This window comes from Indicator indicator, chromosome 3, assembly GCF_027791375.1.
Source record: "Indicator indicator isolate 239-I01 chromosome 3, UM_Iind_1.1, whole genome shotgun sequence".
In the NCBI taxonomy this organism is placed as follows: domain Eukaryota; kingdom Metazoa; phylum Chordata; class Aves; order Piciformes; family Indicatoridae; genus Indicator; species Indicator indicator.
Window position 1 is genome coordinate 37,611,143 of NC_072012.1, and position 24,461 is coordinate 37,635,603.

Here is a 24,461-nt window from a genome sequence, read left to right on the forward strand (position 1 = left end):
ATCAGATTCTTTTGTTCTGCACAAGATAGTTAAGGACAGTCATTACTAGTGCAGGTAGTGCAAGGACACCCTCCACTAGATCGGATTGCCCAGAACCACATCCAGCCTGGCCTTAAAAACATCCAGGCATGGGGCTTCCACCACCTCCTTAGGCAACCTGTTCCAGTATTTTACAATCCTTATGGTGAAGAATTTCCTAACGTCTAAATCTCCCCCTAGTTCTGTCACTACCCGACACCCTCGAAAGTCCCTCACCAGCTTTCTTGTAGGCCCCCTTCAGATACTGGAAGGCCACAATAAGGTCTCCTTGGAGCCTTCTCCAAACTGAACAACCCCAACTCTCTCAGCCTGTCCTCATAGGAGAGGAGCTCCAGTCCTCTGATCATCCTCGTGACCCTTCTTTTGACACATTCCAGCAGGGATGTAGTAAGGGTTCCAGAACTGGACACCGTACTCCAGGTGGGGTCTCATGAGAGCGGTGTAGAGCAATGTAGTCAAGAAGCTGTTTTATTATACAAAGTAATGACATGAAAATAGGCAATCAGGTCTGTGTCTAGAAAGGACTTAAGCATGTTCATAAACTGAGTCTCAGTGTTTTTCGAGTAAATTCTGGCTTTTACAGGGTACCTGTTTGACTGTCTGCTTCAGCAACAGAAATTGTATAACAAAACCTCATCATTTATTATCTTGATTGTACAAACTAATTTTAAATATTATGTCATCCTTTGCTGTTTTGTCAGTGCAAATTAAGATTTGGCACATGTGTTGAAAGCATTTTTTCCTTCTTGTGCCACTATCCTGTAATGTAACTGGAATCCTTGTAAAGACAAACAGGCAGTGCTTGAATGGCCCTGCCATTGTTCTTTTCATCCAGGAAAAGAGAGGGATTGAAGTACTGCATGCCTTCTTTGCATCAGTCTTTGCTACCAAGACTTACCTTCAGCAATTCCTCATCCCAGAGACCAGGGGAAATGTCCAGAATGTGATGTACCCTTGGTGGAAAAGGATCAGGTCAGAGAATACTTTAGCAACTAGATGTATGTAAGTCCATGAGCCCTGATGAGTTCTACTCAAGTGCTGAGGGAGCTGGCAGATGTCATTTCAAGGCTACTCTTGATAATCTTTAATCATGTTAACTGGGAGAAGTGCTCAAAGACTAGAGGAAAGCAAATGTCACTCCTATTTTCAAGAGCAAGAAGATGAATTATGTATGGATTTGATAAGTGAAATGGATAGAAAAATGGATGAACAGCCAGGCCCAGAGAGTGGTGATCAGTGGCATGAAGCCTGGTGGAGACCAGTAACAAGCAGTGTACCCCTGGGGTCAGTCCTGTTTAACATCTTCATCAATGATCTGGATGATGAGGCACAGTGTATCCTGAGCAAGGTTGCTGATGGCACAAAACTAGAAGCAGTGGCTGATATAGCAGAGGATCACACTACTATCTAGAAGGATCTCCACAGCTAGAAAAATGGGCTGACAAGAGCCTTGCAGAGTTTAGTAAGAAGTGCAGAATCCTGCATATGAGGAGGAGCAGCCCCATGCACCCTACTTACGTAGGAAGTTGGACTAGATGATCTCCAGAGATCTCTTCCAGCCTCAACAATACTGTGTGTGAGTGCATCAGTGCATGCTAAAGATAATTAAAGGAGCTGGATGATACAGCATCTAACTTTTAGAGCCAGCCCCTGCAAAACACATGATACATGGGTAAGGATGTGTTGGTTTTCACAGAGCCATAGAATGTTAGGGGTTGGGAGGGACCTTGAAAGATCATCCAGTCTAACTCCTCTGCCAGAGCAGAATCACCTAGAGTAGGTCACACAGGAACATGTCCCAGGTGGGTTTTCAATATTGCCGGAGAAGGAGACTCCACAATCTCTCTGGGCAGCAGTTGGTGTTGTGTGGGAGGATGAGGCATGTCAGAAGACAGACTGTTGAATAGATGCCAGTGTCAACAGGGAACTTTCTAAAATCGGTGCCCTTCAGCATGCAAGTGGCTACACCAGTCAAATGAAAACACTAACTGGACATTTTCCTCGGGTTCTTTGGTTGGTTGGTTTTGGTTTTGTTTCCTCTTGGGAGAACAGGCATCCGCCTCCTTTCTTCCAAATAACTGAATAGGGCTATCTCTTTTTTTTTTCCTTAAATACAGCAGTGGGAAGGGAAGATGCTAGCCTTGATTTTACATGATAAGTTAATAGGTCATTCTCTAACATCCAGTTGTGTATGTGAATGGTGGAGTGTGTTCACCCATTAAAGATCTGTCTGCTGCATGAGTCAGGGGGCATAGGAGTGAAGCCCAGAGCATGGGCAGGAAACAGCCATAATTGGAATGGCTGTGGGCAGATCTCCTACCTCCTGGGATGGTGATTGTCCATATTTTCCATTTAACGATGATTTGCATGGAGAAACAGACTGCTTCTCACAGCTGGCTGGCCTGCCTGCTGGGCTACTCACCTGCTCTATCTATTTTCAGCCCATGCATCTTTTAATGAAAAAGGCATTTAAATAGAATAGAAAATTGTGTGAAATATGGAACACAATAGGATGTAAGCAAAAGAAGATAAAAAAGTGCCAGCAATCCACAGAATAATTTTTTAAATTCTAGTAGTACCTTCTTCTTTTTCCACATTTTTGAATTTGTGATACTGATTTCAATTCAGGGTGATCGAAAATAAGCATTAAAAATTAAGTTGAAAACTGTTCTTGAGGTATCTGTTTGGAAATTGATATAATTACTTTATATGCAGAATTGCTCTAGAGTTTACCCAGGATGGAAATACCCTTACACAGGAGCACAGATCTGTGGTCTCCTTCATCTGGTTTCTTGTCTTCATTCATTGTCATTCATGCTTATTTCAGCATATTTGAGAAAACGTAGGAGAAATGTCTCACTTTCCTTTACAGATGAGTACTGAGGTTTTGTCAATTACAGAAAATTGATGTTAATTTAGTTAATTGGTCTTTTCTATGAATCCAAATAAAAAAGAAATTGTTTGATATGAAAGTGGCTTCCACAAGCATTTTATTTATGCCCCAATAAAAGGTCAGGGTGCCAGTCATATTAGTATAGCAATAATTTTGCCATGAAGTTTCTTTAATAGTAATATATTTATCTGGTTTTATTTACTATTTTCTTAAAATATTAAAATATGATTTATGCATTTTATGCAGAGCACTGTTACAAGCAAAGTTTTTTGTCTATTGTACCTTCTAACACCATCCAATTGTATCATAGCCAACAGCTACCATTGTTCAGTAATATCTTAGAATTTTGTTTCTTGATTATTCTGGGATGCACAAGCTGTTTGACAGCTCGGGCTACTACAGAACAGTTGAGGAAAAGGCATTGTATAATTCTTAGGTAAGGGAAAGAGTGCCACCTACTGAATTACTTACACTGCTCTTGTGAGGACTCTTGATTTTGTATTAAAAAGAATTGCTTATGCTTTACTGAGTAAGGCTGTTTCTGTGTTTGGAGGATAACAATTGATTTGAAAAGCTGAAGCCTTTAAGTTGCAGTATGCTGTATGATTTTGAACAGCATTTTCTTCTGATATTCAGAAATATTTCCTTATTTTTCTTATTCTGCTGCATCTTGTCATATAAGTAGCTTTCCTCCCTATTGCATGCAAAATATGATCTCAGCTTCACTTTTTTTAAAACAAAACAAAGCTCATTTCAAAAAATGAGAACTCTACCATCCTGAGTTAAATATTCGTAGAATTGGAAGAACTTCCTCAATCATATTGGAATGCATCTGAACCAGTGAACACCCACCCAAGAAACTAGACTCAAGGACATAGTGGAATGTAGTGGTATGCTTCATAGAAGTATGAAGCATATCATCCAAAATCAGTTTAGAAAAAGTTTGGGGGGTTTATATGGTTTTCTGGTTTTGTTTTTGTTTTCACAGTTGCTCCAGAAGATCCTAGCAGAAAGGTAGATGGTGATACCATTATCTTCTCACATGTGCAAGAAAGGTCAAGTTCTGTATATCAATGCAATGCTTCTAATGAATATGGATACCTGCTAGCAAATGCATTTGTGAATGTTCTAGGTAAGAAACAGATTTTGTATTTTTACATTTTCTTCGGTTATCTCCTGCTACTACACTTGCATGCTCAAGCCTTGCTGAAGGTCTTCAGTGGATATATTTCCTGAGCCCTGTAAAAGGCAAGGCAAAAAGGCACAAAACATACCCCCTGCCTTGTGTAGAATATTCCTGAATTTCACTTTCACTATTCCTAAGTAAGGATACTTGTGAAATCTGGAGAAAACTTGGAAGAAATTTTATTTCTTTTGTTTGTTCATGTAAATCATAGAACCATTAAGGTCAGAAAATACCTCTGAGATCATGAAGTCCAACTGTCATCCCAACACTACTATGAACACTAAACCATGTGCTGAAGCGCCAACACTACAGGGTTTTTCGAACACCTCCGGGGATGGTGACATCACCACTTCCTTGGGCAGCTTGTTTCAAGCAGATGGAAGTATAAGAAATAAGGCAGGAATTATATTCCTTAAATTAGTATGTTTCAGTAAACCGTCATTGATTATGGATGTTTTGGATTAGTTAAATAGATGCTCTCTTAATTGCTGTTGCAAGGGGATGCAATTATGCATTTGTCTTGAAGGCCTCCCAGGAATGTCTTTTTTAACTACACAATATTGTGGCCTCTCAATTCTTCTCACTGAACTGATGAACTCCAGTAGCAAAATCCTAGACAAAATGGCCTCTAAAGACTCCTGCAGGAACTGGCACATCTTTTGATTGAGAGACACTGTCTTTTAAATGAAGGAATATATAGGTGTTTCACCAGTAATACATCTTAGTTTCTTTCTGCATGCGGATGCGTTCAGAATTACGTAGTTCAGTCTGTTCCCAGGAGTTTCTCTTCTTGAAGCACGTTCTGATTCAAATTTTCCAATTAAAATCATTGCCTTTGGTGCCCAGCCCTGTAACTTGTAAACAAGGGAGAAACATTTGTTTTTCACAAGATAATGCTCCTATACTTTTGTTTCCTTGGGCTATTGGCAGTAGAATGTATTTGGACCTAGGTTGAGACAAGAAATCACTCCAGAGAAGGATGTTGACGTATAGTTCTTTAGGCCATTTTTGATGTCTTAGTATTTTGTATTTCCATCTTTGTGTCAATATTCAGGTGTCTTTTTCTTTTCAGCTGAGCCACCACGAATTCTAACTCCTGCTAATAAACTGTATCAAGTCATCGCAGATAGTCCTGCCTTGCTCGACTGTGCTTATTTCGGTTCACCTAAACCTGAAATTGAATGGTAAGCCATAGTTGTTGTGCTTATGTTAGAAGACATAGTTATATTCAAAATTTTAAAACTATTTTTACTCTAGGTACAATGCTTAAATAGCATATTTTTAAATGTGTTACTTGCAATATGCTAATACCGTATCACATATCCTTAACATAACCACAATTAGGTTATCCCTACATATTCAGGTTTAAATTTCATTATATGATTCTATCTGTAGTTTCTATGGCAATCCCAAGCTTGTATTTTCTGATAATAAAATACAACAGAATTTAACTGTGAAGTTGGATAATTATATTGCTTTTTATATAAAGGTTTAAAGGAGTGAAAGGCAGCATCTTGCGTGGAAATGAATATGTTTTCCATGATAATGGAACCTTGGAGATTCCAGTGGCTCAAAAGGATAGTACTGGTACATACACATGTGTAGCAAGGAATGAATTAGGAAAGATACAAAATGAGGTACATCTGGAAGTTAAAGGTAAGAAAATAGTAATTCTTTCATCATAGGTTAGTATGGAATTTCAGATTTTCTAAATATCTAATAGTAATTTTAAATTTCAGATCCAACAATGATAATTAAACAGCCAGAATACAAAGTGATTCAGCGCTATGGCCAAGTTTCTTTTGAGTGTGTAATAAAACATGATTCTACCTTATTACCAACAATAATATGGTTGAAGGACAATGATGAGCTGCCAGATGATGAAAGGTATGGACAAAATAGTTTTCCTTTATTTATAGTTTTTTAGTTTGTTTTGTCTGTTCCTTTTCCTGATTTTTGAAAGGAATGTATTGACCTATTGACATTTTCCAAAGAATACTCATGAATGTCATCACTATTTCATATTTGGTGACTGAAAGACTTACCTAGAGTGATGAAATATTAAGATAGAATCAAAAAAAAAAAAAAAGATGCAAATATTTTTACTTGTTCTCATTGACCATGTATATCAGCTGTTGGGAGAAGATAATTGTCATAAGAAACCAAACAGATAATGGAAGACTATTTTGCACTGGATCACAGATAATTAAAAGTTGTTTGAGGATATTTGGAGATAAAAGCACATGAGGATAGACAGTTACTGAGGGAGCATGGTCAAGAGCAATGTAGGCATGCAATCCCATAGCTTACATTGCTGTCTAGGTATTTCCTGAAATAGACAAGCATATGGGATTTGGTAATTTCTTACACAAGTTTATTGTAACTACCAGTTATGGAAAAACCAGTGGCTAAATCTATTGTATTTACAGGTTTCTAGTTGGTAAAGACAACTTGACCATTATGAATGTAACTGATAAAGATGATGGAACATACACTTGCATAGTTAATACTACTCTGGACAGTGTTTCAGCAAGTGCTGTGCTTACTGTTGTGGGTAAGAATACTCTCAAAATTTATGATAGCAGAACTGTGTTAAGTTACTGTTAATTATGAAAAAGCATTACATTTAAAATGAAAAGCACAAATGTTGGTTTCTCGGACAGGACAGAGGAAATGTCACCTGTTTGTAAATGTGTTTCAGTTTTTTTAAAATACAGTCTTACAGTCTTAAAGGCAGCTACTTACAAAAGGGTTCAGCAGCTACAGCACACATTCAATTTCATGCTGTACAGATTTTTATTTGGATCACAACTGACCTAACAGAGTAATTACATATTGCAGAATATTTAAGTGTAACATGCTATCTTGGGAATCTCATCTGCAGCTAAATTATGCTTCAGAAAACTTGGCATGGCTAGTTGTCTGATTTTTCAAGGATTTTCTTTTTAAATTAGTTAAGTTTCTCTATTAAGTTTCCATGATTGCAAATCATTGTAAAATATATTGCTGCCACAAAATATATTATTGTCCCTTCTTCTGGTTTGTAAGAGAATTTTAAGTAGATGTCCTGAATGATTCTTACTTGAGATTCAGATTTTAAAACTGTTGTCATCTTATGCCTATCCAAGAATCACATATGCCAAGCATCTAGTACTTATTTAAAAGTTTTTATCAGATTGCTTACTTTATTTAAAATATTTTCTTGATCTATCCTCATTTTAAAAATGGATACAATATTCAAGAATAGTTTTATAACTTTTCAGTGAAAAATTGTCACTGTATTATTTAAAATCAACCATTTACTCTAAAATAGTTAATTCTTCCTTGTCTCTAATAATTATAGTCTTAAACGACCTACAGTATTCTGTTTCTTTGGCTACTAACTGATTAAATCCTCTATATTAATGTTCTTTTCAGCTGCTCCCCCAACTCCAGCTATCATTTACGGTAAACTAATATGAAGTTCTCTTTCTACATCATCTGACAGATCTATTTTTCATTTGCCTATCACAAAAGTGCAACATGCTTTCTTTTATTTCCCTTTTTCCTGTGTTTGTCCGGTGTGTGTGGTTTCATCCAATTTTATCAGCTACTTCATTATTGGTGTACTGGACTTTGGAATTTTACAGTGCTGAGTGCTCTGTATTTTAACCAAGAAATGATTTTCAGAGTTAAATTATTTTAGCTAAGGTTGATTACAGTGTGATGTTTTTCTCACTGTAATGAAAATTAGTTATATAACTATAAAATAAATATCTAAAAAAGTAAATCCACCTGTTCATTGAAAGCTATCAAAGAACATGCACCAACAAAATTATGTTATATTTTTGCATAGTTTTTGATGACAGCTTTGTGAGCTTGGTGTACTTTTTCATGTTTTGTCTTCATTTTGCTTCACTCATAAGATGCATAATACCATATTGACCGTTTGGTTTATGATTGGTGAAATCGATAATAAGGAATTTAAAAGTAAAGCTGAAATTGCTCCAAAAATCTGTTAGTCAGGTGGACTTAAATTTGACAGTATACAGCCTTTAACATGCTTTCTGAATTTTGGTTTTAAAAAACAAAATAATATGCCTACACCATTTCTAAATGTGACAGTCATAAGCACTTTTCTGTAAATCCTATTACATTCAGTGAAAATGCTTCTCTATTCTTAAATGAACCTACTCATTAGTTTTGATTATTTTTTTTGTGTGTGTAACCAATTATATAATTAATTATTTTCAGCAATTTGGAATGGACAATTACATCTTTATGGATTATAAAGGATGTATGTTAACAGCTTGCATGGTATTTCAGGAGTTTTTGAAGTACGGCAAAAAGTAAATGACTTAGTAACCTAAATAAGTTTGAATTGGAACTATATTTGTTCTAAATTCACATGCAAAATATTTGTAGTGATTCTAAAATGCTTCTTTGTGGTGAATGTTTCTTTATTTTTCATGTAAATATTTCTACTTACAATAGATAATCAACCTTAATCATTCAAAGTTCAGCAAAATGTGTATTTCCTAATGCTTTGCATCTCATTACATCACATTATATCACAGTGTGATCAGATGCAGCTAAAATCCCATCTAGATTTTTGTTAGTGTGTAGAAGTTTTCAGATATATCAGTTCTCCGTTTTATCTCTGTTTTGTAACAACTGCATGCTAATGGTCGTTATGTCACCCTTATGTGAGTAGATCTGCCCTGCTATATTTATGGAATCATTCTGGTTGTAACATAGGATTTTTTCAAAGATGAAACAATGTATTTTAATATGATTATTTACTTTGTGTTCATTTGATTTACAGCTCGACCAAATCCACCCTTTGATTTGGAATTGACAGGTCAGCTAGAAAGAAGCGTTGAACTCTCATGGATACCAGGAGATGAAAATAACAGTCCCATTACAAGTATGTTTGTTTGTCTCTATTGCATTGTTAACAGTATTACCTTAACTTTTCTGAGATTCCACCATTCTGAAATAAATGAGTTGAGTTCAGCATGGAAACATGGTAAACTAATTTGCTACAGCTGCCATAAAAATTCACTGAATGTCCTCAACTGTACAGCAAGCAGAAAGACTTACTGGCCTGAGCTGTTGATCCAGAGGTCTGAAGTAGTTAACACAGAAGTTGATACTGATGTGAGCTATCTGACAAGGTCCAGCATTACAAAAGTGTAGACCTCATCAGTTGTGTGCTTCTGAAGGAGAGACCTACTAACATCTTATATTAACTCTTTTCTCATTAATTTGAAATAGCGTGAGTGCTAATATCAGTAGAGATTATCCATCACTAGTAATACAGAAGCTTATTCTTCATAAAAATATAAGGCAGATAGGTTTTCTGGGTTTTTCCTGTCCCAGAGAGTATGAAGCATGTCCATAAGACAGAAAATAAATATTTATAAACTTCTGAGAAACAAAATTTGTCTTAAATGCTATGCCCAGTAGAGCATGATGAAAGATATTTGTTTATATTGAACAGAGAGGATGGAGGGGCAATTTAGGAGGGAGATAGAATGATGTTACTGTTTGTTGTCCAAAAGTTAAGAGGATCAGGAAGATATGAGCCACTTAATATAGGAATTTAATTATTTATGTAGTGTATTTTTAGTTAATAACTGCCACAAGTTACCATGGCCAGTGTACACAGTGTATTTGGAACAAGAGGTAGGCAGGCTTGTGAGCACTGCTTTCCAAGGTCTGATGCTGGTCAGTATCAACACTGAACACAAGCCATAAGAATCAGGCATCTGGGAAGGATTTTTTTTAATAGAATTTCACACTTTTCAAAACACCAAGGGGTTTCACTGACATTTTACACTTTACAACTTGTCTAACGTATATGGACTAGTAATGCACTTGAAAAATATATTCTATATATAAGCCTAATGTAAATAATTCAGTTGTATTTAAGTTATCGCTTATTCAAATACTCTTGTTTCAGTATTTTATTTTTTTTCCAGACATGAGTCTTGCCCTTCTATAGGATCAAGATCACAAGGTTTCAAAAGAGATGATGCTTGGTGGTATTGGCTCGTGCCAGAGTTTTTCTAGAAGGAAGATATTACATGTAGTATTACATGTTGGAAGCTGAACTCTTCTGGTTAGATGATGCTGGTTTAATTAGGATACAATTTGTATTGCTGCTTTATCCCCTGAGATCCTGCAATATAAGGCATTTGCTTCATAAGTGATCCTGTTATTGGTCCTGCTGCTGCTATTATTTCAAAGTGCAGATCAGGACTCAAGGATATCACTTCATTATGAGTGATCCCTTTATACAAGTAATATCATAAGATTAGTACTTGGACATCTTGTTTTCTCAAACTATTGTGCATTACTTCTATGTGATACTGTAACTATTCTTCTAAAAGCAATTTCTAGATACCCTTCAGAATTTCTTTACTAGTTGCATAATGCAAACACGAGTTGCGAAATGCAAACAGGATGCATTTTGAGTTAGATTTTGACATCCTGTCCCTACCTACACATGAGATAGGGGAAATTTTTGTTACACAACACACAAATGTTTCATTCTTATGTGAATTTCATGTATCTAAACTTAAGGTTCTGTGGAACATACTCACATTCTTCTTCACTTCTCCTCCTAACAATTCTTCTTACACCTTTCACAATTTATATCTTGTACCTAAGAGCAGGAAATTTGTTTGGCTGTTTCACAGCTGTTAAAAAAACTGCTCTTTTGTCTTTGATAATGAGTATTATTTTTTACTTCTACAAACCTATTTATTCCTGTAGTTATACACTCTATAGGATGTTAACAGTAATCATTGTAATGTTCACACAGAGAACTCTCAAGTAAATTAACTTCTGAACATACATGCCTTGATTTTTTTGAAGATAGTGAAAAGTGCTCTTAAAAAACTTCCTCAAGTATTAGTTCTTGATTTTGAATAGTTCTCTAAGCCATTCTCACTGGGGAAAATGGGATACTCAGAAACTTTTAATATTGTGCATGTACTACTTACTGTCATCTTGACACAACTAAAACCTTTAAATTTGTCAGCCAAATATAATTTCTTACTTCAAAAGTCTAATCTTGTCTCACTTTATGGCTGTGATAGTTCAAGGGTTCCTGTTACATAAAAATCTGGTACCTGAGAGAGAGCTCTTATAATAACACGTTACCTGACAAGTAGCTCCATTACTGAGACTACCAAATAATGTAAGAGTGTTTCTATTATATTGCTACCTAGGCATTATTTTTGAGATCTATATTATAGATCTATGTTCAAGTTTATATACTTCTATTTCAGTTTGCATTATTTTTACAGATGTTGATTGGATCAGTCCCTTCTGATTAGCTCATTCCATATTGTGTCCAGTTCTGGGCCCCTCAGTTCAAGAAAGATAGGGAACAGCTTGAAAGAGTCCAGTGTAGAGCCACAAAAATGATGAAGGGAGTGGAACATCTTCCTTATGAGGAGAGACTGAGGGAGATGGGGCTCTTTAGTTTGGAGAAGAGGAGACTGAGGGGTGACCTCATTAATGTTTATAAATATGACAAGTGGATGGAGCCAGGCTCTGCTCAGTGGTGCCCAATGACAGGACAAGGGGCAACGGGTGGAAGCTGAGGCATAGGAAGTTCCATGGAAACATGAGGAAAAATTTTTTCACTGTGAGGGTGATGGAACACTGGGACAGGCTGCCCAGTGAGGTTGTGGAGTCTCCCTCTCTGGAGATATTCAAGACCTGCCTGGATGCATTCCAGTGTGATCTGGTATAGGTGATCCTGCTCTGGCAGGGGGGCCGGACTAGGTGATCTTTTGAGGTCCCGTCCAGCGCCTAACAGTCTGTGATTCAGAAATGCCTATACCGATCTAAGAAGGTGTCACAAGTTTTGACATAAAGTTGGATTCAATTTCTGTTTACAGACTTTGTGATTGAATATGAAGATGGGCTGCATGAACCAGGGGTATGGCATTACCAGACGGAAGTTCCTGGAACTCAGACAACAGTACAATTGAAGTTGTCTCCGTATGTCAACTACTCATTCCGTGTGATAGCTGTCAATGAGATTGGCAGAAGTCAGCCCAGTGAACCATCTGAGCAGTACCTGACAAAATCTGCAAGTAAATAACTATTCCTGCTCACCAGTGATTTATGTATACTGTGAATGGCATTGAATTTGCCTGGAATACAAACAGCAGCCATTCTTGTTCATGTGTAAATATTTTATTTTTAGACCCTGATGAAAATCCTTCTAATGTACAAGGGATAGGCTCAGAACCTGATAATTTGGTAATAACATGGGAGGTAAGTTTGTTTTTTCCAAGGTTCAATTTATTTGATTTCAAGTCTGTGATTAGCATTTTTAATGAGGAATAGTAATGTTCTAACTGAACATGCTATGAACACAATGCATTGCTTGCTTAAAACAGTCTTAAGAAAGGAGAATCAAGACATTTCTCCCATCTTCATTTTCAGGGAAATTAGTATTTTATAATGCTGAATTTCCCTTGAGTGATTTCTTGAGATAAGCTGTTCATACAGGATGTTTTGCTGCCAATCTAGGAAAACTTAAATATGTAAATTGAGGTTTATCTCAAGTAGACTCTTATTTTTAGATTGAATTCTAATGTTACTCATTATTCTACCCTCAACTTTTGTGAAAAGAGATCATTTTGCACTCTTTAATAGAAAACTTTTGTGGAAAAGTTTGTTCTGTCACACCCTTACCAGCATGATAGGAGCTCAAGGAGAGCTCCCATCGCAGATAAGAAACATTGTCTAGGGAACACTGTGTCTGTGGGGTTGGTGTAAGTCTGGTTTTTCCTCTTCTAGTTCTTAAGAAATCTTTGAAAACAGAAATCAGAGTGTATGGTTGCATAAGCATTAGCCAGGATCACCATTCAATGTGATTTTTCATAATGAATGAAAAGCAACTGAACTGCCCTCACATAAAAGCTAAATTTCATAGGTTGGAAATACAAGCAGTGCTTCTCTGCCACAGAACGCAGTGGTACATTTTTAGTTAAATTCTAAAGAAGAATCAATATATTTGTTTTGAGACTTTGGATTTTTTCAGATGTTTAATAATGTTGTAAAACATACTTTTTTATTTTCTTTTCAGTCTTTGAAAGGTTTTCAGTCTAATGGACCAGGGCTTCAGTACAAAGTCAGCTGGCGTCAGAAAGATGTTGATGATGAGTGGACATCTGTTATAGTTGCAAATGTATCTAAATATATTGTGTCTGGTACACCAACTTTTGTTCCCTATGAAATAAAAGTGCAAGCTTTAAATGACCTTGGATATGCACCAGAGCCATCAGAGGTGATTGGACATTCAGGGGAAGACTGTAAGTTTTGTAATTTGACTCAATCATCCTAATTAAAAGCAACTAAATGTGTAAACACGATGGGTATTTAAAATACTAAAATATTGAATAAGGGGGGCAGTAGGGTATTTATTTTATTAAAATGAAGCAATTTGGAGATAAGGTTTCATAATACTCTGTAGTATTAATCTTGTGGTCAGCTTTTCAGCTGAGGTCAGTTTTGGGAACGTTTTGACTTATTTCATGAGTGCAATGCAAAGACTCGTTCTGAAAAGGTATGCTTATGTGATTGCTGATTCTAACCAGGTGCTTGTTGCATCCTTTCCACACAGTGCCAATGGTTGCTCCAGGCAATGTGCAAGTTCATGTTATTAACAGCACGTTAGCAAAGGTGCACTGGGACACAGTTCCACTAAAGACTGTCCGAGGACACCTTCAAGGGTACAAAGTAAGTACAGTCAAAAGCATTCTGTTTCTCCTTTATTAAAACAGATCACTCTTCCTATGTGAGATTGTATCTGGATTGAAATAACTGACATATAAAAGGGCTCTTGCTTTTCAGTGAGCGCAGAAGTTTTCCTGATGAGCAACATCATTCATACAGTTCAGTTAATGTTCAGCAAAGTTCCAGCCCTGTAGCACTAGTCTCCTCTGACATTGTCCTTGAAAAAAAAATGGATGCCTTTGCAATTCAGTTTGCACACATTGCACGAATTAAAAAAAAAAAAAAAAAAAGTTTTACAGATCTCATTCCAAAAGGATATTAAGAAGACGAGGAGAAATAGTTTCTGTAGGAGTCTCTTCTAGGTCTAATGCTAAGATTGCTCATCTTCTGATATAATATGATTAATCACATCTTTAATTGAGTAACTGGCCACTTGCTAGCTTGTGCTAGGTGATGTGTCTTCTTGGATACCAGGAAGAAAGATGGGTTTAAAAACTCAATTTAAAGAGATAGGAAATGGCAGAAGATTTGGAGTCTTCGTATATTTGAAGGAAGTGGGCTTTGTTGATAACTGAGAAGGCTGTTTTGGAGACAAAAGATTGCAATTAAGAGATAATGGGACTTCATGGTTTGAAACTGGGAGAACTAATGTCCCTGGAGGACAGGGAAAATCTGATGACAAAAATTGCTTCAGAGGTTGCACCAGAAACCCACTAGAAGAAACTCGAATGAAAACTGCAGAAGCATGGTGGGTTGGTTGTAGAGGGAAGAGTAGATTTAGAGGATATACTGAATTCCTATGCAACAACAGAAGAAAATAAAAAATTACTTCTTTGTTCCCCTGAAAGTATATTGATAAATATGTTCTAACAGAACAGACTAGTTACACAGCCCAAAACTGGGTTACTTCATAAGAGAGATTGATTTAAACTCCTTCTGTTTAAATAAAAGAAGGAAAAAGAAACATTTAGAAAAATAGAGTATGGAATATTTGGAGGAGCATAAATGTACATCAGTGCATTACAGCTGGTTACCATGTGAATGTGAGTTTCTGGTATGTGACTATACTTACTTGGCACAAAACACCACCATCCAGAGAGACTTAAGCTAGTTCCGTATGATCTAACAAAAGTATTTGTAATTAGTGTGGTGCTTTGTTCTAGAAAATAAACTCAACTGAGAAACAGAATTTAGTAGTCTGTTAAATGTTTATCTGTTAGATGACAGTCTCATATCAGCCTGGTATTTCATACACAAATGGACAACCAAAAAATAACATTATGTGAGGATTAAAGAGGTAGAATTTAGTGAAGTTAGTGCTTACTATTAATTGAATTACAGCAGCACTAATGGTCAGAATTCATATCACAAAATTTATGTTAAAGATCATTAATATGAAAATACATGGTCACAAATGTCTGCCCATATATCAGGTGCTAAGTTCTTACCCTTCAAAGGCATTCCTGCTTGTTTCAATGAAGATTTCTTTTTCCTTGGGTTGCATACTTTCCAGTTGGTCTAAGGTGTTAGTCATGCAATGGTTACTTCTCTTTTAGTGTGTTAGTCTGTGTATGGAGTCTGACTTTTTTTTTTCTTCTGTGGGGAATAGAACTACACAGTTACATAAAGCTAAAGAAAACTGGAATTATAATAAGTTAGTCAATAATCATAAGTAAACAAGCTCAAGATCACAGGACTGACAGCAGACCTGACCACTGACTGGTTCTGCTGTTATGGCTAGGACAAATGTGATACTGCTATATCTCTGAATAAAGCACAGATGCAGCAAAAGTTTCTTAAGTGGTTTGGTTTGGGGTTTTTTTGATACAGGTAAATCAAGCTGAAATAGGTTAAAAGCTAGACAAGGCATAAGAAGTCCCAAGATAGTTATTATTGTAAATATTTCTCTGAATACAAGCTGAGTATGGTTTAAGTGTCTTAGTTACTGATACAGCTTGTAAAGCACATTACTGTCATTTTGAAACACATCAGCAAAACCCTACTAGCGAACTCAGGCTTTGCTAATGAATAAAATAGCTTCAGACAGTAGCTCAATATGCAGTGTTGCATTAGAAGCACATTTCTTAATAAAGAGAGGGGTATTTCTCTAAAGACTCCTGTCATGAAGATAAATGTGTACAAAGCAGGAAGACATCTAACTACCAGCAGACTACCGCACATCACTCATATTTTGCTTTTGTATTAATCCAGCTATTACTTGATATACTGGGGTACTATAAAGCATTTCAAACCTAAGGGAAAAAAATTAAAAATAATTCTTTTTGCTATTACTGCTGCCGTTTCTTCCTTGTACTCTTAGGGATTCAGTGGTTTTTTTCATACATATGTTGAAAATGTGATACAGTCTCTTTTCTGAATCACTGCTTGTCAAACCCACCTTATTAAAGCTCTCTTTTAATTTCAGCCCGGCTAGTGACAAGTAATGACCCAACTATAATGGGCTTTGTGAAACATTACTGGCTATCAGTTCTTGAAATATAATGAACTATACCTTATGAGATTCAATACTAGTAGTACTAAAATCTCAAGCTTTTGTTACCTTGTAAATGTCTTTCTACAGCAGTTGGTAGGATGAGAACTAGACCTTAATGTCTTTCTTTTGTTAAGGGGACAAAAATTGAACATGGTATTCAAGGTGCAGTCTCACCAGCACTGAGTAGTCTTAACTGTTCCCTTTTTTGCATTCATATGTGAAATCCCATCCTCCTTAATTGAAAAAGTGGTTTGCAGTTGGCCTAATGGAAGCAGAATTTTACCCATTTACCTTGCTTTATCAGTTTTAGTGTGTGATCATACATCCTTGAAAATTATGCTGTGAACAAAAAAAGTATGCGTATTTGAAGGTAACAATCCTAGAAATAATACAATTCTTTGTAGAGCCAACTGTTAATGATTTTCCAGATGCAATGGTAGTGACTGTGTAGTAAAGAGAGCGCAGTCAAGGCTCCAACACTCATCTGTAGTTTCGCAGAAACACAATCAGCAGAATGGACACCAGAATCAGTTTTGTGGTCTGATCTAATTGTCACATAAATGGAGGAATAGATTTCCTGTCTTTTGGTTTCTTTACTGTTTAAAAATATCTATTTGGCTTCTATTTGTCTTCACCCAGTTGTGTAGGCATTACTGTTTCTGAAGCAGGAAAGCTCTATGCAGTGTCTCACCTGAGCTGATTAAAATTGTTGTTACTGCTACCTATGATTCATGGATACTCACAAAAAAGCTTAGAGATTGTCAAATCAGAACACCTAAATACTCACTGCAGATTTTCTTTTGTCTTTAGGTTTACTACTGGAAAGTACAGAGTCTGTCCATAAGGAGCAGGCGGCATGTAGAAAAAAAGATCTTGACTTTCAGGGGAAACAAGACATTTGGAATGTTGCCAGGGCTGGAACCCTATAGTTCTTACAAGCTGAATGTTAGAGTTGTAAATGGTAAAGGAGAAGGACCAGCGAGCCCAGACAAAGTATTTAAGACCCCTGAAGGAGGTATGAAGTGAGAAAGCTAGAGAATAAATTTAAATGTGGTATATTCAGAAATAGAACATTAAGTGTCGAGTTGCTGAATTTGCATCTTGGACATCATAAAATAATAATATGTCTCAATACAGTAAAATTTTTAAGAATTGATAATTCATGAGCTGTTTTAAGTTAATTTACTTTGTATTTATATTCTTAAAAGTTCCTAGCTCACCCTCATTTTTGAGAATTACAAACCCAACGTTGGACTCTCTGACTCTGGAGTGGGGTTCACCTACCCATCCAAATGGTGTTTTGACATCATATATATTGAAGTTTCAGCCAAGTAAGTTAATTGTGAATATATAACTCTAATTTATACTGCATGTTTACAATATAGCAATCCGTTTATTAAGAAAAAAATATGTTAAATTCGTAATGCCTGAAAGATATGATTGCATCATAGATGTTAAGTTTGAAAAACAGTAATGTCTTTTGACAATATAGATGACTATTTGGAAAACTTCACTTGCTCGTTTCCCCCTTCTTTTTTTATTCAAACCATGCCTCTCAGAATCATAGAATGGCCTAGGTTGGAAGGGCCCTTAGAGATCATCTACTCCAACCTCTCTGCCATGTCAACTAGACTTGGCTGCCCCAGGCCTCATCTAGCCCCCAGGGAGGAGGCACCCACAATGTCCCTGGGCAGCCTATTTTAGAGTTTCACCACCCTCATACTGAAGAACCTCTTCCTAAGATCCAATCTAAACCTTCTCTTCCTCAGCTTAAGACCATTCCCCTTTGTCCTATTGCTAGACACCCTTATGAAAAGTCCATTTCCAGCCTTCCTGTAGGACCTCTTCAGATACTGGAAGACAGCTACAAGGTCCCCCTGGAGTCTTTTCTAAGCTGAACAAACCCAGCTGCCTCAGCCTATCCTCACAACAGAAGTGTTCCATCCCTTGGATCTTCCTTGTGGCCCTCCTCTGGACTCGCTCCAACAGCTCTGTGTCCTTCTTATGATGCATACACCAGAACTGGACGCAGTATTCAATGTGGGGTCTCACAAGAGCAGAGTAAGGGGGAAGTAAAGAAATGGAGGTGAAGTCCTTCGTATAACTGGCAGCCAAGTTAGATGCTACCACTTAAAAATCCTATATTCTAACTGAAGAGGAAGTATCATTAGAAGTAGATCAAAATACATCAGAATATATTGTTGTCTGCTTCTCCCATTTTCATGGTATTAAAATTCATAAACGTGCCATTTCCTCAGAGCTATAAATCACTTCCTTAGAATCCCCATGCTACTGCTTACTCACCCAAAAATTTGTCAGCAATGGCACTGGAAATTTAAGGCTTTCATGTGCTTAGAACAGATTAAGAAAGTTTGTTTTCTTTCACCTACCAACTTCCACTGTGTCTTGGTATTAGATACAAGGCACTTAAGTATTTTTTCACAGAATCACAGAATGTTAAGGGCTGGAAGGGACCTCAAAAGATCATCTAGGCTAACCCTCCCTGCCAGAGCAGGATCACCTATACCAGACCACACAGGAAAGCATCCAGGCGGGTTTTGAATATCTCCAGAGAGGGGAGACTCCACAGCCCCCCTGGGCAGCCTGTTCCCCCTGAGCGTAGTGAATTTATTATGAGGGAATTAGTTGAGAGTTTCAGATTTTTTTAATGCTCAGTATTTCAAATGTGTGTAAATTCAGATGATTTGATGTGCACTCGGTTGCCTTGGATTCAGATATTTGCAGGAATGGAACTTGAAATTAAAAGCACCTACACCTGTTTCCCTGCTGAATTTTCGCCCCTTGCATAGATCCTTTTTACACAAAGGTGACTTTCTTTTGAAACAGTAGATTATCATTCACAGAACCTGGAATGAACAACACAGCAGGCAAACCAAAGAAATACAAACTGAAAAGCCTGTTTTAGCACCATGAGAATGTAGGCAATTTTCCTAACTTTCTTTTTTTTTTTTTTTCCTTTTGTAACAACAGTTAACAACACACATGAATTGGGTCCCTTGGTCGAGATAAGAATTCCTGCCAACGAGAGCAGCTTGATATTAAAAAATTTAAATTACAGCACTCGGTATAAGTTTTACTTTAACGCACAAACCTCAGTTGGATCAGGAAGTCAGATTACTGAGGAAGCAATAACAATTATGGATGAAGGTAAGATGGGTATGTATAAAGAAAACCCATTGAGTTTAAAAACCACTACAAATTTTATTTAAAATGTTACTACTACTGCCTTCCATTAAGGAAATAGCCCCCCAAATGTGCATGAAGGTTTTCTCTTGTAGTGGAAAAGTAAAGCCCCTCTTTTTGATATAAGCCTACAAGTTCTAAGACTTTGGCTTTTCTGGACTTCAGAGTTTTGTATAACTTTGCATTTTAAATGATTTTCCTCTGTTCACCTCTTCTGCTTTATTGAGCTGCACTGGTCTCAGAGAACAATGGTGAAATGAGGCAGCTTTATGGCTAGAGGAAATATGAAGTATGCAACAGAGCTTCTGTGTGTGGTCTAAACTGTTTTTTCACATTGCTGTCAAAAACTGTAACTTGGAGTAAAACTGCAGAAATAAATTTATCATAATCTATGGCCCCAAGTAACTGGTGACATTGTATAATACTTAGAAACTTTTAAGTATATTGTTCAATCGTGTCACTATTGATTTTAATATTTATAGCTATTCTACATATCTGATTATAGCAAGTCTTTGGTTGAAAATTATATTTATTTAAATATAAACACTTAATAAAATAAGAGTAATTTAAAGCAAAAGGCAAATTTGAGAGGGAAAGCATTTTATGATTTTGCGTATCTTAATATTAAAAGTCTGTCTTGATACCATCTTCTAATATATTTTTTTACTTAGTAAATTTATAGTTCATTGGAATTGACGTACATGAGTTGGTCTACTATGCAATTTCTGTATATTAAGGTTGCATATGAACTACATTTATTTTAAATCCTGAATCTTCAAAAGCATGAACAGTAAAGATCTGTAAATGCATGCATATTAATTTCTGTCTTGTACTAGTCCGTCAGCGTTCAGCACATGTGGATTGTTTGTAATTTCTTTGGATTAATACGTTTTATCTAGTCTGCATGCTTTTCTTGTTTATAATGCAATTACATATGTATGTTCCCTTTGGTGTTGTATCTAATTATCTAGTGTTCCTATTCTTGTTTTCCTCCATTAAAGCTGGTATTCTCCATCCTGCTGTAGGTGCAGGCAAAGGTAAAACTGCATGATTTGTTAATGTGTGGATTTTGCAGTGTTGCAAATGGGGAAATTGCAGTGGTAAGGACAGAAGATCTTGGACTACACATTAATACAAAGTATTAATCAGTGCTAGAAGAAAACATTTTTTTTTTTTGTTTTGCTGGTTTGGTTTATTTTGTTTTGATTTTTTGGTGGGTTTATTTTGTGTTTTTGAAAAGGAATCCAGGATGCTTAATAATACGTTTCATCTGTTTACTTTGCCACAGAGTTCCAGGGGAATTCATTAGCTTTGCTTCAGCAAAGTCTAATTATTTCTGAGCATTTAACAGATGTATGTCACTGTCATAAATATTCAGGATCCAGGTGCACTAGCATTGATTAGCTGGACTATTAAAACCAGCAAAGGAGATTTTTTTACTGCCTGTGCTATATGCATTTTTTATTTTTAAAAAGTAGATGTTTTTTTATCTCATTGCTTCTTAGTGCTACCCATTTGATCATATTTATTTCATTTTCAAGCCAACTGTGCATAGGAGACAGATGACTGCCAATACCCTTGTGTACTTCTCAGTTTAAGTATCAGATTGAATATACAGGCAAATGGCTTCCTGTCTTAGGTTCACAGATCTTTTGAGTGAGTACTTGAGGATATTTCAGTGAGTGGAACCTATTATCATCCTTATTTTTGAATGCAGTAATATTTAGTTCTTTATGATGCAGTTCTTCCATCAAACAAAGTGTTCTTCACATGTTTGGACACAGCTCTTGTTAATTTTGATACCTGCACTGTCAGAACCAAAGATTGTCCTGGGGTCATTTAGGTAGCTATAGGTCAGAAAGGTGTCTGTATACATGTGTCATTAACAATAGTGAACATCTGTGCTTCAGAATCTCAGACCATAGGCATCCCAAATCAAAATCTGTACATGAAATACCTAACTTTTTTTTACATTTTGACTTAGGGAAGACAGCATAAACTGGTTCACATATATTTTCTTTCTACTCAATGTACAAGTGTTTTGAATAATAATAGGCATTAAAAAAGAACATTATTCATGCACGTTGGTATAAATCAAACTATATATATTTATGTATGCATTCATTTGTGCATATAATTCATATATATATAAAGTTTATGGTAGTATCAGATGCATTTCTAGTAATTGCATGGAGTTGTGGACTTATTTTAATGACAAGTCTTCCATACTGTTTTTCAGTCTAATTGTAACTGAGAATTACAGAATCATAGAATTGTTTGGTTTGGAAAAGACCTCTAAGATCATCAAGTTCAACTATCAACCCAACACCACCATGGCCATTAAACCATGTCTCAGTGTCACATGTTTGCACATTTTTTGCACACCTCCAAGGATGGTAACACTACCAGCTCCCTGGGCAGCCTATCACAATGCCTTACCACTCTTTCAGTAAAGAAATTTATCCTAATGTCCAATCTAAAGAAGTTAGCACAGACTGAAACAATCAGATTAGCTTGTGGTCCTGGACATTAACAGCAGAAATGTAAATGAAGTTCTCATTATTTATAGCTGGCTATGAAAACTCATGCAAGAAAAAACAGATTCACTGTGTGAAACTGAGATCTAATTATAGCTGTATCACAGTCTGTGGCTAGCAGAAAGCATCTTATTTGTAAGATCAACTGGAGCAGCTCACATTTCAGAGCTGTCATCTCATATTCTCTGAAAACTAAGCAGATGTCTTCGTTTGATTCCATGCCGTTTATGGTTTCAAAGTTACACATATACTTGTAGCATCTAGCTCTTACAATGGCAAAGAAAGCTTTGGAACTGCAAACAGGGTGGAACTAAAGCCCTGACATCTGTTAGGGCATCTGAGTTGCTGCAGATGAATGTTCTCAATGGTTACTTACATTATTGGGATTAACTGTTTCACTACTGTTCAGGAACTATGAAAAAGGAAAATGAAGATTGTATTCCCAAGATCAAGTGCCAGATTATTTGGTCTCAGGAGTGGGCAGATTTGGAAAACAGAAATATTCTGCCCACTCAAGAAGAAGTGATACTCAGCAGTCAGTTTTTACTACTCTGTTCAGTCCAGGAGGGCCTACATGTCAGTACAGTTCTTTCTGATGTGGACCTAAAGCCAAGCCAATGAGAAGGTGAAATTTAGAGATCCTCAACTTCATTGTGGTCTATCAAAAACATCTTGGTTTTTTGTTTTGTTCTGAAGGGCAGAAGTTACCAGAAATACATAATTATCCTTTCATTTTCAATTTGAAAGCATTCTTCTTGGAAGTTAAGACAGTAGGTCCCAGACTGAGCCAGTCTAAACTGCACTGTAATTCCTGTATTTGGTATCTTGTCCTGATTACCTGAGCCTGAACATGTGCAGCCTGGCCAGACAGGAACATAGACACAAAGTTCTGCAGTAATTCAAATCATCTAAACCTAGCCAAGCTTTGTAACTTGGGACGTATTTCAGTTCTCAGAGTAAAACTATATATTAAAGTGCAGAAGGAAATATTGATATAGTAAATCTAAGGATCTTAGAATGTTTCAATATTGTTATTATAGTTCTGAAATACGTTGCCTGTCTCTTGGCACCATGGGTCTTTTGCCACCTTTTTAGGCAGATGTGAGCCCTTCATTGTCTTTTTATTACTTCAGAAAGAGTGGAAGTAATCACAGTCTGTATACTGCTGCACTTGATACTTTTATAGTTGTCCCAACTGCGATTGTCTAATTATAAAAACTGAACTGACGTAAAGTCATCCAGTATGTTCTTCACCAGTAATTAGAGAAGCAAGATTTGTGGATTTTTTTTTCCTGTAAGGTAAAATAACTATTTTAGTTGAAAATACAAAATGTGGTGTTAAGGCTAAGAGAAAACCCATAGATAAAGGAATAATTTTTTTCCATGATTTGAGTAGAACTTAGACTCTCTGTTCAGGTGGCAGCCAGTCTAGCTTCTACCTGTAATATGGACACCAGGCTAAAAAATGCTCTTTAGACAAACAGTGCCATTGCATCAAATAGCAAAACTGCAAATTACAAGATTTGATTTTTTTTTTTCCTTCTCTAAGAAACTGAACAGGGAAGGTCCATGTCATTCTCTTAAGTCCATATAAGTAAATGAGGCACTTCATTTTACTAGATGGGCAAGCTATCCTGTTATTCTTGATGCTCCTATTTGACTTGCACTAGCTTTTTTTGCCCCCCCTTTCTGATGAAGGACTTAAGTTTGATCAAATTCTGGCACTTAAAACTAAAAATAATTCTTTTTGTTCTTAGCAACTTATATTCTAAACATGTCTGAAAACTGTATATGTAAAACATAATGTATTGTGCCCTGTACTAGATAAGCAGTATGCATTGATACTGCCATTTATGCATTGACAACTGATGACAGACATAACAGAGGTTTGAGAAAAACTGAAGAATATGAATCTGATTACATACTAAATTATTATAGTAGCAGCTGGAAAGTGACTTAGGTCATCACTGGAGTCCAGTCTTTTCTACCCTTTTCCATTTCCTTTTTAAATAACTGGTCTGTAGAGGAAGGAAAAGAATGTAAGTTTTTTATTAAATTAAACAGTCACAGGGGGTCATTATTGTGTTTATTGGAAAGTGAAGTGTTGGGAGTCATGGCATGGTAAGTCAGTCGCATTTCACAAGCAGTCTTGTTTCACTTTTATTTTTTTTTAATTTAGTCAACATATTTATTTCAAAGTGAGGTTTTTGTAGTCAGCATGTAGCCGACACTGGTAACTGGCAGTCCTGAAGTGCAATTAAAATAAGGTTGTGAGATCACAGTTACCTTTTAGTGAAGCTAACGTTTCCTGTCAATCCAGTATCCAGTCTGCTCTGCCTTTATGTGGACTTCACATCTCAGGTA

The 24,461-nt window shown here is 36.4% G+C and overlaps 1 protein-coding gene across 32 annotated transcripts in view; it reads left to right on the top strand.

The window, feature by feature from the left end:
• The window catches only part of NRCAM (neuronal cell adhesion molecule), a 66,546-nt gene that overhangs the window by 20,585 nt on the left and 21,500 nt on the right, over positions 1-24,461 (top strand). For 7 of the 32 annotated variants that reach the window (XM_054399342.1, XM_054399354.1, XM_054399355.1 and 4 more), the window contains 15 exons: positions 3,921-4,064; positions 5,191-5,302; positions 5,608-5,774; positions 5,858-6,005; positions 6,548-6,672; positions 7,536-7,565; positions 8,923-9,024; positions 12,014-12,211; positions 12,325-12,395; positions 13,213-13,438; positions 13,750-13,865; positions 17,167-17,371; positions 17,565-17,687; positions 19,348-19,524; positions 20,562-20,597. In XM_054399342.1, coding sequence (XP_054255317.1) covers positions 3,921-4,064; positions 5,191-5,302; positions 5,608-5,774; positions 5,858-6,005; positions 6,548-6,672; positions 7,536-7,565; positions 8,923-9,024; positions 12,014-12,211; positions 12,325-12,395; positions 13,213-13,438; positions 13,750-13,865; positions 17,167-17,371; positions 17,565-17,687; positions 19,348-19,524; positions 20,562-20,597 — 1,980 coding nt within the window. Of the gene's footprint in view, positions 1-3,920; positions 4,065-5,190; positions 5,303-5,607; positions 5,775-5,857; positions 6,006-6,547; positions 6,673-7,535; positions 7,566-8,922; positions 9,025-12,013; positions 12,212-12,324; positions 12,396-13,212; positions 13,439-13,749; positions 13,866-17,166; positions 17,372-17,564; positions 17,688-19,347; positions 19,534-20,561; positions 20,598-24,461 lie in introns of all 32 variants that reach the window. The other 25 variants (XM_054399343.1, XM_054399347.1, XM_054399357.1 and 22 more) reach the window with 8 other exon arrangements.